The 15,102-nt window shown below is 42.7% G+C and overlaps 1 protein-coding gene and 20 non-coding genes across 22 annotated transcripts; all 21 read right to left on the minus strand.

Annotated features, from left to right (window-relative positions):
• Window positions 1-200: 200 nt before the first annotated feature.
• On the minus strand, window positions 201-14,577 carry LOC142896814 (plexin domain-containing protein 1-like). Of its 2 annotated transcripts, none has more exons than XM_076038736.1 (13): window positions 14,199-14,577; window positions 10,213-10,358; window positions 9,853-9,993; window positions 2,221-2,290; window positions 1,956-2,078; window positions 1,762-1,880; window positions 1,465-1,627; window positions 1,290-1,371; window positions 1,153-1,213; window positions 970-1,075; window positions 819-848; window positions 574-734; window positions 201-454 (listed from the first exon to the last, which is right to left on the minus strand). In XM_076038736.1, the coding sequence occupies exons 1-13, from the start codon at window positions 14,263-14,265 to the stop codon at window positions 341-343; spliced, it is 1,383 nt and encodes a 460-aa protein (XP_075894851.1). In that variant the 5' UTR covers window positions 14,266-14,577; the 3' UTR covers window positions 201-340. The 2 variants fall into 2 exon arrangements, with proteins under 2 accessions (XP_075894851.1, XP_075894850.1); XM_076038735.1 differs by having other exon boundaries at window positions 9,853-9,996.
• On the minus strand, window positions 2,430-2,501 carry trnac-gca (transfer RNA cysteine (anticodon GCA)). Its single transcript has one exon. It is a non-coding gene; the product is annotated as a tRNA-Cys (tRNA).
• On the minus strand, window positions 2,806-2,877 carry trnac-gca (transfer RNA cysteine (anticodon GCA)). The gene has a single exon. It is a non-coding gene; the product is annotated as a tRNA-Cys (tRNA).
• trnac-gca (transfer RNA cysteine (anticodon GCA)) lies at window positions 3,157-3,228 on the minus strand. The gene has a single exon. It is a non-coding gene; the product is annotated as a tRNA-Cys (tRNA).
• On the minus strand, window positions 3,380-3,451 carry trnac-gca (transfer RNA cysteine (anticodon GCA)). The gene has a single exon. It is a non-coding gene; the product is annotated as a tRNA-Cys (tRNA).
• On the minus strand, window positions 3,693-3,764 carry trnac-gca (transfer RNA cysteine (anticodon GCA)). The gene has a single exon. It is a non-coding gene; the product is annotated as a tRNA-Cys (tRNA).
• On the minus strand, window positions 4,023-4,094 carry trnac-gca (transfer RNA cysteine (anticodon GCA)). Its single transcript has one exon. It is a non-coding gene; the product is annotated as a tRNA-Cys (tRNA).
• trnac-gca (transfer RNA cysteine (anticodon GCA)) lies at window positions 4,355-4,426 on the minus strand. The gene has a single exon. It is a non-coding gene; the product is annotated as a tRNA-Cys (tRNA).
• Window positions 4,770-4,841, minus strand: trnac-gca (transfer RNA cysteine (anticodon GCA)). Its single transcript has one exon. It is a non-coding gene; the product is annotated as a tRNA-Cys (tRNA).
• On the minus strand, window positions 5,064-5,135 carry trnac-gca (transfer RNA cysteine (anticodon GCA)). Its single transcript has one exon. It is a non-coding gene; the product is annotated as a tRNA-Cys (tRNA).
• trnac-gca (transfer RNA cysteine (anticodon GCA)) lies at window positions 5,405-5,476 on the minus strand. Its single transcript has one exon. It is a non-coding gene; the product is annotated as a tRNA-Cys (tRNA).
• trnac-gca (transfer RNA cysteine (anticodon GCA)) lies at window positions 5,718-5,789 on the minus strand. The gene has a single exon. It is a non-coding gene; the product is annotated as a tRNA-Cys (tRNA).
• On the minus strand, window positions 6,059-6,130 carry trnac-gca (transfer RNA cysteine (anticodon GCA)). Its single transcript has one exon. It is a non-coding gene; the product is annotated as a tRNA-Cys (tRNA).
• trnac-gca (transfer RNA cysteine (anticodon GCA)) lies at window positions 6,427-6,498 on the minus strand. Its single transcript has one exon. It is a non-coding gene; the product is annotated as a tRNA-Cys (tRNA).
• Window positions 6,765-6,836, minus strand: trnac-gca (transfer RNA cysteine (anticodon GCA)). Its single transcript has one exon. It is a non-coding gene; the product is annotated as a tRNA-Cys (tRNA).
• On the minus strand, window positions 7,462-7,533 carry trnac-gca (transfer RNA cysteine (anticodon GCA)). Its single transcript has one exon. It is a non-coding gene; the product is annotated as a tRNA-Cys (tRNA).
• On the minus strand, window positions 7,829-7,900 carry trnac-gca (transfer RNA cysteine (anticodon GCA)). Its single transcript has one exon. It is a non-coding gene; the product is annotated as a tRNA-Cys (tRNA).
• Window positions 8,160-8,231, minus strand: trnac-gca (transfer RNA cysteine (anticodon GCA)). The gene has a single exon. It is a non-coding gene; the product is annotated as a tRNA-Cys (tRNA).
• Window positions 8,501-8,572, minus strand: trnac-gca (transfer RNA cysteine (anticodon GCA)). Its single transcript has one exon. It is a non-coding gene; the product is annotated as a tRNA-Cys (tRNA).
• On the minus strand, window positions 8,924-8,995 carry trnac-gca (transfer RNA cysteine (anticodon GCA)). The gene has a single exon. It is a non-coding gene; the product is annotated as a tRNA-Cys (tRNA).
• trnac-gca (transfer RNA cysteine (anticodon GCA)) lies at window positions 9,496-9,567 on the minus strand. Its single transcript has one exon. It is a non-coding gene; the product is annotated as a tRNA-Cys (tRNA).
• Window positions 14,578-15,102: the final 525 nt, after the last annotated feature.

A 15,102-nucleotide genomic window follows, 5' to 3' on the forward strand; every position in this document is an offset into this window, starting at 1 on the left:
CATTTTTAACGAATCCTATGCTTTAAAAGAGCGAGTAGACCGACATAATAATTAGTTTAATCAACCATACGCAAACACAGCACTTAAAGTCATTTTTGTCTTTTAAAACATCTTTTGCGTGAACTTCAGATTTTACTCCAATCTGTTTTTTTCCCCCTAAAAATATAAACAGCCAAGATACATGTAAAGAGGAGATAATTCAGTTCAACGGGTTGGTAAAATGTAATCTTCATAAAACCACCACAATCAAAAATGATTACAATTTCTTAGAATTTGCTCTTTCTGACACTTGAATGTCAATCAGCTCAATGCAAGTGTCACATTAAAGTGTCGCGTTATTTCAGTGAGCCCCAGCTTCAACAATGCAGTCCTTTTCAGCACCCTCTCCCTCCACTTCCGTGTAACTGGGGTGTTGTTTTTGAAACTTCCAGGAGGGCCAGTGGTCCCTGCGTCTCTATAATAACACCAAAGATGTTAAGACATTAAAATTCTACCAGACTTGTTCCAGACTTGTACAGTAACGCATGTGTGTTTGTACTGTAAGGACAAGTTTGAAACATGCAGAGAGCTCACCTGAATTGCATAAAGAGGAGACGCAGTGTTAGGATGGTGGTAGTTGATGTAAAGAGCCACAACTATCAAAGTCAACAGTAAGACTAGAGCAGCTGCTATACCGACAATCACTCCTGTGCTCATCCACAGGTCACTCTTGGTTGAAGGATCTGTAGTCACATCTTTGCACAGGATTATGACATTGTATATTCTATAGTCTTTTAAAATAGTCATTCATAAAGAGTAAGTGCAACAATCAACATTACCAGTTTGAAGTATCTGAAGTTTGGTCACACCTGTGGGAAGAGAGAAAAGATTAATGTCATGATGACTGGAAGACAATGTTTTCAGCCTTTGAAAGAAAACTTTGACACAGTCAAACCCAGATTCTACAAACATAAAGTCGCTCATCCTCACTGTCACAGCTTCTTTGCCGAGGGGTCAATGAGGTCACTTCCTGTATCTCGGTTGAACCTGTGGTACTTTGGACCGTGGAGGATACCCCACAGGTTGCATTCTCACTCTGCATTTTATAAATGCAAATGTGTCAATTTTAGAAACGTGGAAATAAGAAAAAAAGCATGAAATTTCCCTTAATACCTCAAGTGAGCATGCATTGTCCAGCCATTCTTGCCTGTGTCTGTCCATGCCATCAGAGCACCTAATGCACACAATATGTATGTAAAGCCTGTGGTGTGAATGACTCAGTGTGGGAACTGCCCCAAAGTCCTTCTCACCTCTGGAGAATGTTGCACCAGCGGCAGTCAGAGGTTTGGCTGGACGAGAGGCAGAGTTCACAACTGTTAAGTTGCAGGCAGGCTGCACAGAGACGCAGGGAGGTGTGTTAGTGTCCTTGCGCCCTAATTCAAACAACACTTTAACCGTGGCATTGTAAAAATGGGGATCACTGACTTGGCAGTGCGGTGAATTCAACAGCGGAGAAGCTGGTGATCTCTGTGGTGTTTATTTCAAAGCGATGGTACTCGTGAATAGTTTGCTTCAGCATGAAGGCGTCAGACAAGCCAACCTTAACCGGGTGATCGTCTGAACTGATCATGTCTAACGGCAGGGGAATCTGATTTACAGGGATTAAGCAGAAAATAGTCATCCCAAATGAATGCACACATTCATTTGTGATGCAAATGAATGCAGTGCAGACGTCATGTTTAAAGAGAACATGTGCTCAGAGCGAAAATATGCAGGTCCCACCTCCCGGTAGCCAAACGTGATGTTTCCTGTTTTGTGGAGCGCGACTTGAAAGGTGAAGCCCCCTTTGGACTGCATCCGAGAGAGTCTGACCTGCTCCCACTGGACCACAAACATCTCGCCTGAACAGGAAACAGGAGTTAGACAAGTTATCAGGCAACATCGATGACCAAGAAACGCTCAAAAACACACAGCACCATCATCCAAATACTGCACAATGGAGTCTTTGGAGTGACTGGGGTCAAAATCAGCCATTAGCGGGGCGATGTACTGGGTCGCTGTCAACAAACGGTGGGTTATGTCCCCTGTAAAGACAAACCCTGAGGAAAAGAAACAGACCAAGTGGAAGAAATGAAACATATGTTAGAGTCAACAGGACCTTGTCACCTTACAACACCCCTCCACCGCTTTGAACATATGCTGCAAAGGTCACTACAACATCTGCTGGAGAATCAAACGTACCCCCTGTTGCTATGGTAATCTGCTTCAGGTAATGTCCATAGTAAGGGAAGTCAAACGACAGAGCGACAACCTGCAGAGAGACACACACAAAGAAAGCGCAAGACATTTTAATGCTCAGTTATGTCCTGGCTTTAAATTATCCTTGGAGCTGAGCATGGTGCATCTGTGGATAACATGCATTCTACATTTATATATGTATTTAAGATGCTAGGGGGCATCCGGATTTGAACCGGAGACCTCTTGATCTGCAGTCAAATGCTCTACCAGTGAGCTATACACCCTGACAGCTAGCTAATGCGATTGAGGTGTCCAGTGGGAGACAAACAGACATAACTAACAGTGAGGTGAGTTGAGGAAAAAGATCTGAGCAGTGATGTAAAGTAGTTTGGATACAAAGATTCGGCTTGAGAAGGAGAATCTTAACAACACCGACACAACAGAAAAAGTTTGTGAAACACTTTTTTCCCCCGCATGCAGCCTATTTTGAATGATTGTGTGACCTTCCTTAGATAACCATGTGGCAAAGTGGCAGCAGCTGGGCTTCTCTTGATTTTTCACATTGTAACTGCACAAAGAAAAAACCAAAGGGGGCATCCGGATTTGAACCGGAGACCTCTTGATCTGCAGTCAAATGCTCTACCACTGAGCTATACCCCCTACACCTGCCTGCCCTGTCCCACGCACCTGACAAATGACAGAAGTGACTGTGAGGTGCGTTGAGGAAAAAGATCAGAGTTGTGATGTGAAGTATTTGGGAGAAGAAGGTGCAAGGTTGTGGCTTGAGAAGCAGAATCTTAAAATCACTTATAGAACAGAAAACTTTTGAAAGTGTTTCTTTTACCACATGCAGTCTATTGCAAGTGTTTGATTATCTGACTTTCCTTCCAAGATAACCATGTGGCAAAGTGACAAAGTAAGTTAAAAACTAAAAATGGAAGGGGGCATCCGGATTTGAACCGGAGACCTCTTGATCTGCAGTCAAATGCTCTACCACTGAGCTATACCCCCCACATCTGCTCCACACACCTGACATATGATCTGAGCAGTGATGTAAAATTGTTTGAATACAAAGATTCAGTTTGAGAAGCAGAATCTTAAAACCACTGAGACAACAGTGATGTCAAGGGGTGCAGAGATGTATGGAGAAGAAAAAAAACCAAGGGGGCACCCAGACTTGAACTAGGGACCTCTTGATCTGCAGTCAAATGCTCTACCACTGAGCTATACCCCCCACACCTGAAACACACACCTGACAAATGACAGAAGTGACTGTGAGGTGAGTTGAGGAAAAAGATCTGAGCAGTGATGTAAAATTGTTTGAATACAAAGTTTCAGTTTGAGAAGCAGAATCTTAAAAACACTGACACAACAGAAATTGTTTCTTTTGCCACATGCAGCCTATTTCAAGTGTTTGATTATCTGACCTTCCATCCAAGACAACCATGTGGCAATGTGACTTAATGAAAAAAGAAAGGGGGCATCCGGATTTGAACCGGAGACCTCTTGATCTGCAGTCAAATGCTCTACCACTGAGCTATACCCCCTCACAGGTGGCCCATCCGCATGAGGTGTGATGAGACAGAGTCAACAGTAAGGTGAGTTGAGAAAAAAGATCTTAGCAGTGATGTAAAGCAGTTTGGCCACTGGGTGGATATTTCAGGCTGGAAGGGAACGGGGCAGAGCTGTGGAGGGCTCCAGATACAGAGTGGCAGACAAACAGCTAGAGGTGACAGTGAGGTGAATCAAAGATGATAGTGGTAATGTCAAGGGGTGCAGAGATGTATGGAGAAGATAAAAAGCCAAGGGGGCACCCAGACTTGAACTAGGGACCTCTTGATCTGCAGTCAAATGCTCTACCACTGAGCTATACCCCCTGACAACAAACCTATCTTTCAATGACACTAACACTTGTGAAATAAATGATAACGCTTAAGTTAATAAATTCACTTTGGCTTTTTGGAGACATTCTAAACATGGCCAGTGAGTGGATATTTCAGGCTGGAAGGGAACAGGGCAGAGCTGTGGAGGGCTCCAGATCCAAAGTGGCAGACAAACAGCTAGAGGTGTGAGGTGAATTGAAGGAGATATCAGTGACGTCAAGGGGTGCAGAGAAGTATGGAAAAGAAATAAGCCAAGGGGGCACCCAGACTTGAACTAGGGACCTCTTGATCTGCAGTCAAATACTCTACCACTGAGCTATACCCCCAGCTACATGGCTAAAAACTCCATTGTGTATTCAAGGAAAGGCAGGCGGAACGTGTGCACAGAGTGTTGGTTTAACATGGTGCAAAACGGCATCTGATCCAACTGGATTTTGTTGTCCAGAGTGAACGTAAGCTCTCAGACGATTCTTACCTCATCAAAGCCTTACTGGAGTTCTTGATAACTATTCCCATGGAATTTTACAAATGCAGATGCAGATGCTATCTGTTTTGCAGTGTAGCCATTATATGTTATCTTTATACTCCTTATGTTATGTAAATGTATATATTTACACACATACACTCAGATATAAATGTGTATATTACTTTTCATACAATAAAGTTTAGAGGGGGCACCCAGACTTGAACTAGGGACCTCTTGATCTGCAGTCAAATGCTCTACCACTGAGCTATACCCCCCACACCTGCTTGTTTGAATACAAAGTTTCAGTTTGAGAATCAGAATCTTAAAAACACTGACACAACAGAAAAGGTTTCTGAAACAGTTGTTTTTCCAGACACGCAGTCTATTTTAAGCGTTTGATTGTCTGACCTTCCTTGGAAAATAACCATGTGGCAAAGTGACGGCAGCTGGGCTTCTCTTAATTTTTCACATTGTAACTGCACAAAGAAGTAGACCAAAGGGGGCATCCGGATTTGAACCGGAGACCTCTTGATCTGCAGTCAAATGCTCTACCACTGAGCTATACCCCCTGACAACAAACCTATCTTTCAATGACACTAACAATTTGTGAAATAGAAGATAGCGCTTAAGTTAATACGATCACTTTGAAAGATGGCTTTTTGGAGACATTCTAATCATGGCCACTGGGTGGATATTTCAGGCTGGAAGGGAACGGGGCAGAGCTGTGGAGGGCTCCAGATCCAGAGTGGCAAACAAACAGCTAGAGGTGTGAGGTGAATCAAAGAAGATATCAGTGATGTCAAGGGGTGCAGAGATGTTTGGAGAAGAAAAAAAACCAAGGGGGTACCCAGACTTGAACTAGGGACCTCTTGATCTGCAGTCAAATGCTCTACCACTGAGCTATACCCCCCACACCTGAACCACACACCTGACAAATGACAGAAGTGACTGTGAGGTGAGTTTAGGAAAAACATCTGAGCAGTGATGTAAAATTGTTTGAATACAAAGATTCAGTTTGAGAATGAGAATCTTAAAAACACTGACACAACAGAAAGTGTTTCTTTTGCCACATGCAGCCTATTTCAAGTGTTTGATTATTTGACCTTCCATCCAAGACAACCATGTGGCAATGTGACTTAATGAAAAAAGACAGGGGGCATCCGGATTTGAACCGGAGACCTCTTGATCTGCAGTCAAATGCTCTACCACTGAGCTATACCCCCTGACAATAAAGCTATCATTCAATGACACTAACAACTTGTGAAATAAATTATAACAGGTTAATATTATGTTTTTGAAAGATGGCTTTTTGGAGCCATTCTAAACATGGCCACTGGGTGGATGTTTCAGGCTGGAATGGAACGGGGCAGAGCTGTGGAGGGCTCCAGATCCAGAGTGGCAGACAAACAGCTAGAGGTGACAGTGAGGTGAATCAAAGATGATAGTGGTAATGTCAAGGGGTGCAGAGATGTATGGAGAAGAAAAAAAGCAAAGGGGGCACCCAGACTTGAACTAGGGACCTCTTGATCTGCAGTCAAATGCTCTACCACTGAGCTATACCCCCAGCTACATGGCTAAAAACTCCATTGTGTATTCAAGGAAAGGCAGGTGGAACGTGTGCACAGAGTGTTGGTTTAACATGGTGCAAAACAGCCTGGCATGCATCTGATGCAACTCATTAGCAATTCAGCTCTTCCAAATGGAGTTTGTTGTCCAGAGTGCACGGAACCTCTCAGATGACTCTTATCTCATTAACGCCTTACTGGAGTTCTTGATAAGTATTCCCATGGAATTTTACAAATGTATATATTTACACACATATATACATATACATATTACTTTTCATACAATAAAGATTAGAGGGGGCACCCAGACTTGAACTAGGGACCTCTTGATCTGCAGTCAAATGCTCTACCACTGAGCTATACCCCCTGACAACAAGCCTATCTTTCAATGACACTAACAACTTGTGAAATAAATGATAACGCTTAAGTTAATAAATTCACTTTGGCTTTTTGGAGACATTCTGAACATGGCCACTGGGTGGATATTTCAGGCTGGAAGGGAACAGGGCAGAGCTGTGGAGGGCTCTAAATCCAGAGTGGCAGACAAACAGCTAGAGGTGACAGTGAGGTGAATCAAAGAAGATATCAGTGATGTCAAGGGGTGCTGAGATGTTTGGAGAAGAAAAAAAGCCAAGGGGGCACCCAGACTTGAACTAGGGACCTCTTGATCTGCAGTCAAATGCTCTACCACTGAGCTATACCCCCTGACAACAAATTTATCTTTCAATGACACTAACAACTTGTGAAATAAAAGATAGTACTTAGGTTAATACGATCACTTTGAAAGATGGCTTTTTGGAGAGATTCTAAACATGGCCACTGGGTGGATATTTCAGGCTGGAAGGGCACGGGGCAGAGCTGTGGAGGGCTCCAGATCCAGAGTGGCAGACAAACAGCTAGAGGTGTGAGGTGAATTGAAGGAGAAGGTAGCAGTCATGTCAAGGGGTGTACTGTGTATTCCAGGAAATGCAGGTGAAACGTGTGCACAGACTGTTGGTTGAACATCGTGCATAACGGCCCAGCATGCATCTGGTGGAACTTGTTAGCAATTCAGCTCTTCCAACTGGGTTTTATTGTCCAGTGTGAACGTAAGCTCTCAGTCTCTTCTTATCTCATCAAAGGCTTACTGGAGTTCTTGATAACTATTGCCATGGAATTTTGGCTATTTATTATTTATTTATTTTGCAAATACAGAATAAGAGGTTATCTGTTTTGCAGTGTAACCCATTATATGTTATCTTTATATAGTTTATATGATTGTGTATATGTATGCACAAACACACACACATATATATATTATTTTTTCTACTATAAAGACAATGACATTTAGAGGGGGCACCCAGACTTGAACTAGGGACCTCTTGATCTGCAGTCAAATGCTCTAGCACTGAGCTATACCCCCCACACCTGCTCCACAAACCTAAAAAATGACAGAAGTGACTGTGAGGTGAGTTGAGGAAAAAGACCTGAGCAGTGATGTAAAATTGTTTGAACACAAAGTTTCAGTTTGAGAAGCAGAATCTTATAAACACTGACACAACAGATAAGGTTTCTGAAACAGTTGTTTTTCCAGACACGCAGTCTATTTTAAGCGTTTGATTGTCTGACCTTCCTTGGAAAATAACCATGTGGCAAAGTGACGGCAACTGGGCTTCTCTTAATTTTTCACATTGTAACTGCACAAAGAAAAAGACCAAAGGGGGCATCCGGATTTGAACCGGGGACCTCTTGATCTGCAGTCAAATGCTCTACCACTGAGCTATACCCCCTCACAGGTGACCCATCCGCATAAGGTGTGATGAGACAGAGTCAACAGTAAGGTGAGTTGAGAAAAAAGATCTGAGCAGTGATGTAAAGTAGTTTGGATACAAAGATTCACCTAGAGAAGCCGAATCCTAAAAACACTGATAGAACAGAAAACGTTTCTGAAAGTGTTTCTTTTGCCACATGCAGCCTATTTCAAGTGTTTGATTATCTGACCTTCCATCCAAGACAACCATGTGGCAATGTGACTTAATGAAAAAAGAAAGGGGGCATCCGGATTTGAACCGGAGACCTCTTGATCTGCAGTCAAATGCTCTACCACTGAGCTATACCCCCTGACAACAAACCTATCATTCAATGACACTAACAACTTGTGAAATAAATGATAACAGGTTAATATTATGTCTTTGAAAGATGGCTTTTTTGGAGACATTCTAAACATGGCCACTGGGTGGATGTTTCAGGCTGGAAGGGAACGGGGCAGAGCTGTGGAGGGCTCCAGATCCAGAGTGGCAGACAAACAGCTAGAGGTGACAGTGAGGTGAATCAAAGAAGATATCAGTGATGTCAAGGGGTGCAGAGAAGTATGGAAAAGAAATAAGCCAAGGGGGCACCCAGACTTGAACTAGGGACCTCTTGATCTGCAGTCAAATGCTCTACCACTGAGCTATACCCCCGCTAAAAACTCCATTGTGTATTCAAGGAAAGGCAGGCGGAACGTGTGCAGAGTGTTGGTTTAACATGGTGCAAAACGGGCCGGCATGCAACTCATTAGCAATTCAGCTCTTCCAACTGGATTTTGTTGCTCAGTGTGAACGTAACCTCTCAGACGACTCTTACCTCACCAAAGCCTTACTGGAGTTCTTGATAACTATTCCCATGGAATTTTACAAATGCAGATGCTATCTGTTTTGCAGTGTAGCCATTATATGTTATCTTTATACTCCTTATGTTATGTAAATGTATATATTTACACACATACACTCACATATAAATGTGTATATTACCTTTCATACAACAAAGTTCAGAGGGGGCACCCAGACTTGAACTAGGGACCTCTTGATCTGCAGTCAAATGCTCTACCACTGAGCTATACCCCCTGACGACAAACTTGTCTTTCAATGACACTAACAAGTTGTGAAATAAAAGATAGTACTTAAGTTAATACATTTGCTTTGAAAGATGGCTTTTTGGAGAGATTCTAATCATGGGTATATTTCAGGGTGTAAGGGAATGGGGCAGAGCTGTGGAGGGCTCCAGATCCAGAGTGGCAGACAAACAGCTAGAGGTGACAGTGAGGTGAATCGAAGGAGAAGATAGCAGTCATGTCAAGGGGTGTACTGTGTAGAGAGAGTGTTGGTTGAACATCGTGCAATACGGCCCGGCATGGGTCTGATGGAACTTGTTAGCAATTCAGCTCTATTGTCCAGTGTTTGGCTATTTATTATTTATTTATTTTGCAAATACAGAATCAGAGGTTATCTGTTTTGCAGTGTAACCCATTATATGTTATCTGTATATACTGTATATGATTGTGTATATGTATGCACATATACATACATACATATATATGTATTACTTTTTCCACTATAAAGTTTAGAGGGGGCACCCAGACTTGAACTAGGGACCTCTTGATCTGCAGTCAAATGCTCTACCACTGAGCTATACCCCCATCCCTGCAGTAAGGTTGTATTGTTTCTGTTTCATAATTAGAGGTATTGTCTTTGTTATCGTGAAAACATGCACTCCCATCATTTAGAAGCGACATGGCTTTCAATTGCTGATGACTTTTGCTGTTTGTTGTCATAAAGAGGAAATGGTCTGTATTGGGGTTTTTTTTAACACTGGCTTTGCTCAGGCACAACTGAAACTGTTGTGAAAAGGTGTACCTGGAAAGCCCCCCACATCAAAACACGCACAAACACACACGCACACATGCATTTTAATCAAAACTCACCACAGCCTGCTTGTACGAATTTGACAGTATGCCATGAACTCTGACGTCGGCGCGCCGAATGTCACTCATGTCTACCCACAGTTCTCGTGTGCGCTGGTCATGTGGGCCAAAAGTGCGCCAAGTGTAGTACTTGACAGGGTCCTCCTGCAAGGAAGAAAAACACAGAGGATTGGTTTAGAGTGGAATCACCCAGGACACGTCAGAGGCTGTTTACATCTCTCAGTGTGTGGGAGAGAGTGAAGTCGAGGCTTTTCAAAACAGGACACCCTCAAGATCCAACTTAAACAGCTGTGACACATTAAAGAGCAAAAATGACACCAGCCATTACAGTGATGAGAAACACTGTGGCGCAGGACTCACCACCACATCGCTCAAGCGGTCCACTAAGGTGGCATTGGTCACAGCTCCACCCTGGATCGCCCTGCCTGCCCTAGCGCGGCCTTGGTTTGGGCGACTGTCAGCTCCAGTTGACTCCTTGTGTGTCCTCGAGGTCATGAACCTGTAATCTGCCCAGAACAATGACCATCAGGTTGATTCTCATTCTCAACATTAGAAAGAGACACACTATTACAATTTGGTTTGGCTCCTTTCTGAAAAGTCTCCAACAATCCCATTGTTTGTCTGGTCAGTTGGAGCCATTAGAATGAAGAAAAACAAAACAAATGACATTCCCTGATGGATGAAATCCAAATTTGTCAGAACCAACTTGCAATGAAACCCATATACGGTAAGCAAACTGGTGGAGGTATGCTGTGTTTTATGTTCTTTCAAACCACACATCCTTTGTTTATGTCTGAATTGTTAACCACACCATATTAAAGAGAAAAGGCATCTGATTTCATGTGGATTTGGGCAACTGTACATCTGGGTTTCTACTTGAACTTAAAAGAATGTCCGACTCATTCACGACCCTTGGTTGACTTTGACTGCTGTCCAACTCTCTGTCTTGGATTTAAATAGGCTGATATGGTTGAAAAAGTTAATAAAAAATTTGAAAAACATTGAGCTGAAGTGATCTTTTTCAAGTGAGTTGACTCATCCCACATTTCATTTAATTTCTTTTCAGCCTTTGAAAACATTACAGTACTTAGTTGCGAGCTAAATATCTATCTATCTATTGATCGTCTTTTTGGTACATTACGGTAGTTAGTTGCCAGCTGCGCTTTTCTCGGTCGACTACGGCAATGACGTCACGTAGACTATATAAACCACTGAAGCGCGCTCCATTTTGACGGAGTGTCACTACTAACCCTAAATTCGGACGGTCTCCTGTACTAATCGTTTGCTGTTTTCTTTTACGGCTTTCAGCAAACTACGGGAGACATTTGTTGGCGCGATGGCACCGTTTCTTTTCATAATGATATAAAAAAAATAAAAAAAAAAAAAGCCGAGCGAATCACTCCGCCACGTTCAGTTTCCCGTGCAGGCACACTGCTGGTATGCCGTGGACAGCTCGGCTGCCGCGAAGAGTTCGCCTCTGCTGCTGCGGTGTTTGCTTGCCGGGACCGCTGTCAGACTGAACAGAGTAGAACTGAGCTCTGGCGACACTACTGGATCGTTCAGTGGTCCGGCTAGGAAGCCCGAGCTCAAACATTTTCTCTGTGTTAAATGTTCTCCATGCACATGTAAACGTGAGTCGCCGCTGTTGTGTGGTGGCTAATAATATGTCGCTGAAAAGACGGCCTAGTTGGGACTGATGTTCAAACTAAGTCTTTGGAAAGTACTAAATGTAGAACGTCGCTTCCGTGTCTTTAATGGGGACTGAAATGTTCCAACTTAATTTTTTTCCAGTTGGCTAAAGCTAGGACCCGTAATGACACAATTAGCTACTAGTTTAGCTAACGGGCATATTTATTTCCCCCACACACCTACCTGCGTTTCATAAAAAATGATTTATTTCGTGGTCCAGGTGTGAGCCAACGCACATCTTTATGAAACCTTTCGAGATTGCAGATTCACCTCAGGTGTTTCCAATGAAACTCGGGTTCCTGGCCACAATGGCCGAAAGAGCCAAGACAGAAAAATAATAAATCACTTTTACGTCTTGGGCATTTATGACCGAACGCCTTTTCCAAGCAGGTTGCGCTCACTCGTTGGAACAGATTATGCAACAATTGGTGAACTATTAAACTGTCATCATGCACATTCAATTGCACGTTTTGCTTATACGTCCAAATGCCTTTCTTTCTTTCTTTCTTTTTTTTTTTTTTTTTTTTAACAATCTACATTTTCTGGTAGAAAAAGTGGATGTCGTTCATAGTAGAGTTTATTATGTCGATGTGAAACGAACCCCACCTTTAATCAAACTCACTTTATAATACACGGTGTTTATGAGAGAATAAGCACGCAAACCCAGTTGTTTAGGAGGTCTGACAAACTGTCAAATAAAATTCAGCATTCTGAACACATTTCCATGCTCAAACATGCAAATGCTGAGGCCATGCCTCCCTCGCCTAATTCTGCTGGCACACAATGAGAACACTCACACACTATCGGAATCAAAATAAAATCCCAACCCTTCCCTGCTCTGCCGTCGTTCTTTGATGTACATGAAGATTCTGGAGCCCAGCTTGGTTTACAAGAGTGCATTCCAAATTTCCAAACTTTGTCAGGCAGCAACCTTTGTCCAGCTTCTCTGCCAGTAAAACCTTTAGATGACATGGATCAGATCCCGGTGTTTCCGTGTGAAAAGCTAACAGACTTACGGTTTCCTTGACTCCCCTGCCAAATTCAGACTGTGTGGGTGTCATGCTGCTCCAAACGCCACCCACACCGTTAACTTCCCTCAGCTGTTAGCGAAAAACATACTCCACTTCACATGCTTCCAAAGTGACAACCATGTGTTGACCTCGGCGCAACCCCCTACCCGCCCTCGATTGTGCGTGGCTGAAGCAGCTGTAGTCGTTTGCTCCACCCTGTTGTGACATCTGTGGTATATTGTGTGCAGATATATGCTCATAAAGGTAGATATTTATACTACTGAACATGAACATTTTAATCCATAAAAACACCAGAGAATCAATGAATTTGGACTTGTGCTAAACACAGTATGTCTGGGTTGTTGTTTGTTGTTGTTTGTTGTTTTTTTTACGGAAATTAGAAAAAATGCATTAGGAGTGCATATCTTTTTGGTCTGAGAATTCTTTCTAAGGAGCCACTTTTCTCAAACACAAGTAATAATAAAATGGCGGCAAAGTGACCTCTGTCCGTTCTGTGAGCGACCACGAAAGCAAAACATTTAGAATTTAGAATGCTTGTTTCCTGTGCCAGTGGTCAACCCAATGGAGAGGACACTCCCTTCCTCAGACGAGTGCTGCAAGAGTTGGCACTTGGCAGTGCAGCCCTGGAACTCTGCAACATCATCCACCAGAGACACGGGTATATCATGTCAGCAGCGTTTGCAGGGGGAAAAAAAAAAGAAAGAAGTGATTTCTAGCCGTGAAAACAGCTGTTTTATTGAAGTCTGTCCAAAGTGAAGTCAGAGAACAAGTCATTTGGCTGTTGACACACCACTGTTTATATTCCATCATTTTTTTTGCTGTCTAAGAAAACACATACATGCTTGTTAGTCACCATTCACAACACGTGAGACCTTTTTTCTTTCCTTTTTCCAAACAAAGTGAAAGTTTTTGCAGCAAAAATAACATTTAACTTCTAGTTAATTTGCTACATGTTAAACAAAATTTGTCAGCAGCACAAGATTCCAAACATGGAGGTCGCTCATGGTTTATTTTCTGCTTTAGTCTAATGTGGAAGAATCACTCTGGACCAAAATATTTTCAGAAAAAAAGCGAGTAGCTTACATTACGATATAATTACTCACAGACAACAATACTTTATTTGCAAGATTCTGAACACTGACACGTCATGTTGCAGGCAACCTGTGTTGCAAGATGAATACATATCCACGCTCCTGAAACGCCTCTGGTTGTCTCGTATGTGGGCAGAAGCAAGACTGACATCTAATTTTAAATAAAAGACAGGCTTCTTGTGGTTTGTTGTTTTGACTCAGACGCATGCTTGCGGAAAAGGGTATTTAGGTTTTTATTGCAAACTAGGTCACTCGCTTTGGCGTTTAAAGACAAAAAAAGTGCAAAACACGTCTATTTGCTGCCACTCGGAAAATCCTGCAAAGTTTTTCGTGGCTTGTTGGTGTCTTAAATTACAGAGACGAGCCGCAACGTGGTGCGACAGTGTGGTAAAGCAGGACAGAATGGGAGCCTTCAGCCGAGAGCAAGAGGTCAATGACGAGCAAAAATGTGGAGATGCTGCAAGAAACATCCACCTGTCAGCTGAGTTTGGGGGAAGGGAGGAAGGACAGTGTATTGAGAAAAGCTGTGGCTCACCTGTTTGCTGTTGACCCCAAACTGTTTGGTGCAAGCACAGGAACAGCATCGCCAAACTGGAAAGCATGGCGCAACCGCAAAAAGGGCAAAAACAAGGTTAAAAAAATAAAAGTATTGATAATTTGGTCAAAAGGCTTGTCTCTTTTTTTGTCCCGTTACAGTTCTCTATCAGCCGCACTTCCACCCGTCAGTCCACTCCTAAGTCTTCTCCCCTCTTGTTGCACACTCACCACCCTGACTTTACAGTTACACCCTCTCTCTCCTCCTCTCTGTCCGTTGCCATGGTGATTAAAGTCAAACAAGATGAGGCTTTGGAACAACAGGGAGGAAGGTCTGCCCACACCTGAGTTTTGACCATCAGACCAGTTGTAACATAACACATTTTGACATAGCACATGTTGCACAAGTTTACAGCACTTTACTCACAAATATCCAAGAGTATCGGTTCCTGCAACATCCCTTTCCCCCCCTGAATAATAGAAATTCTTCTTCCTCCTTTGGCCTTTTTGTTTATTGGTTACACAAAACTCTCTTTTTTCACAAATGAAATGTGATGACATGTGAAGTTCACAAAAAAGGGAGTGTCATGAGACATGTGGTATATCTCACCACTTTAAAAAAAAAAAAATGGACAATGAATGCCAAATTTTAAAAAGGTTGGGAGAGTAAACAAGCATGGCTATTGTAGTAACTGCTATTGAGTATGTAGCCAGAAAAAAGTTGCAATCATGACAAATATGGACTTCAATTAGAAATAACCCGAGGACATGCAGGTTTACCGGGGCATACAGGTTACTTACTGAAACGTGACCACAAGAATAAAGAAATAGTGGGTGGGAAAGAACATGGAGCTAACATGAGAAATCAACTACTTGGGTGAATGGAATGAAATTCTTCTCATTCC

Source organism: Nelusetta ayraudi, unplaced genomic scaffold (assembly GCF_046127955.1).
Source record: "Nelusetta ayraudi isolate G7.1 ecotype Tasmania unplaced genomic scaffold, CSIRO-AGI_Nayr_v1 ptg000057l, whole genome shotgun sequence".
NCBI classification, from domain to species: Eukaryota; Metazoa; Chordata; class Actinopteri; order Tetraodontiformes; family Monacanthidae; genus Nelusetta; species Nelusetta ayraudi.

Bases quoted from the DNA above. Each gene is read 5' to 3' on its own strand.
- LOC142896814 (XM_076038735.1), bottom strand. From the start codon at position 14,265: ATGCTTTCCAGTTTGGCGATGCTGTTCCTGTGCTTGCACCAAACAGTT. The intron at 2,079-2,220 runs GTACGTTTGATT...TCTTTTCCTCAG, and splicing joins GATTACCATAGCAACAGGGG to GGTTTGTCTTTACAGGGGAC. The intron at 1,214-1,289 runs GTGAGAAGGACT...TGTGTGCATTAG, and splicing joins TGGTGCAACATTCTCCAGAG to GTGCTCTGATGGCATGGACA.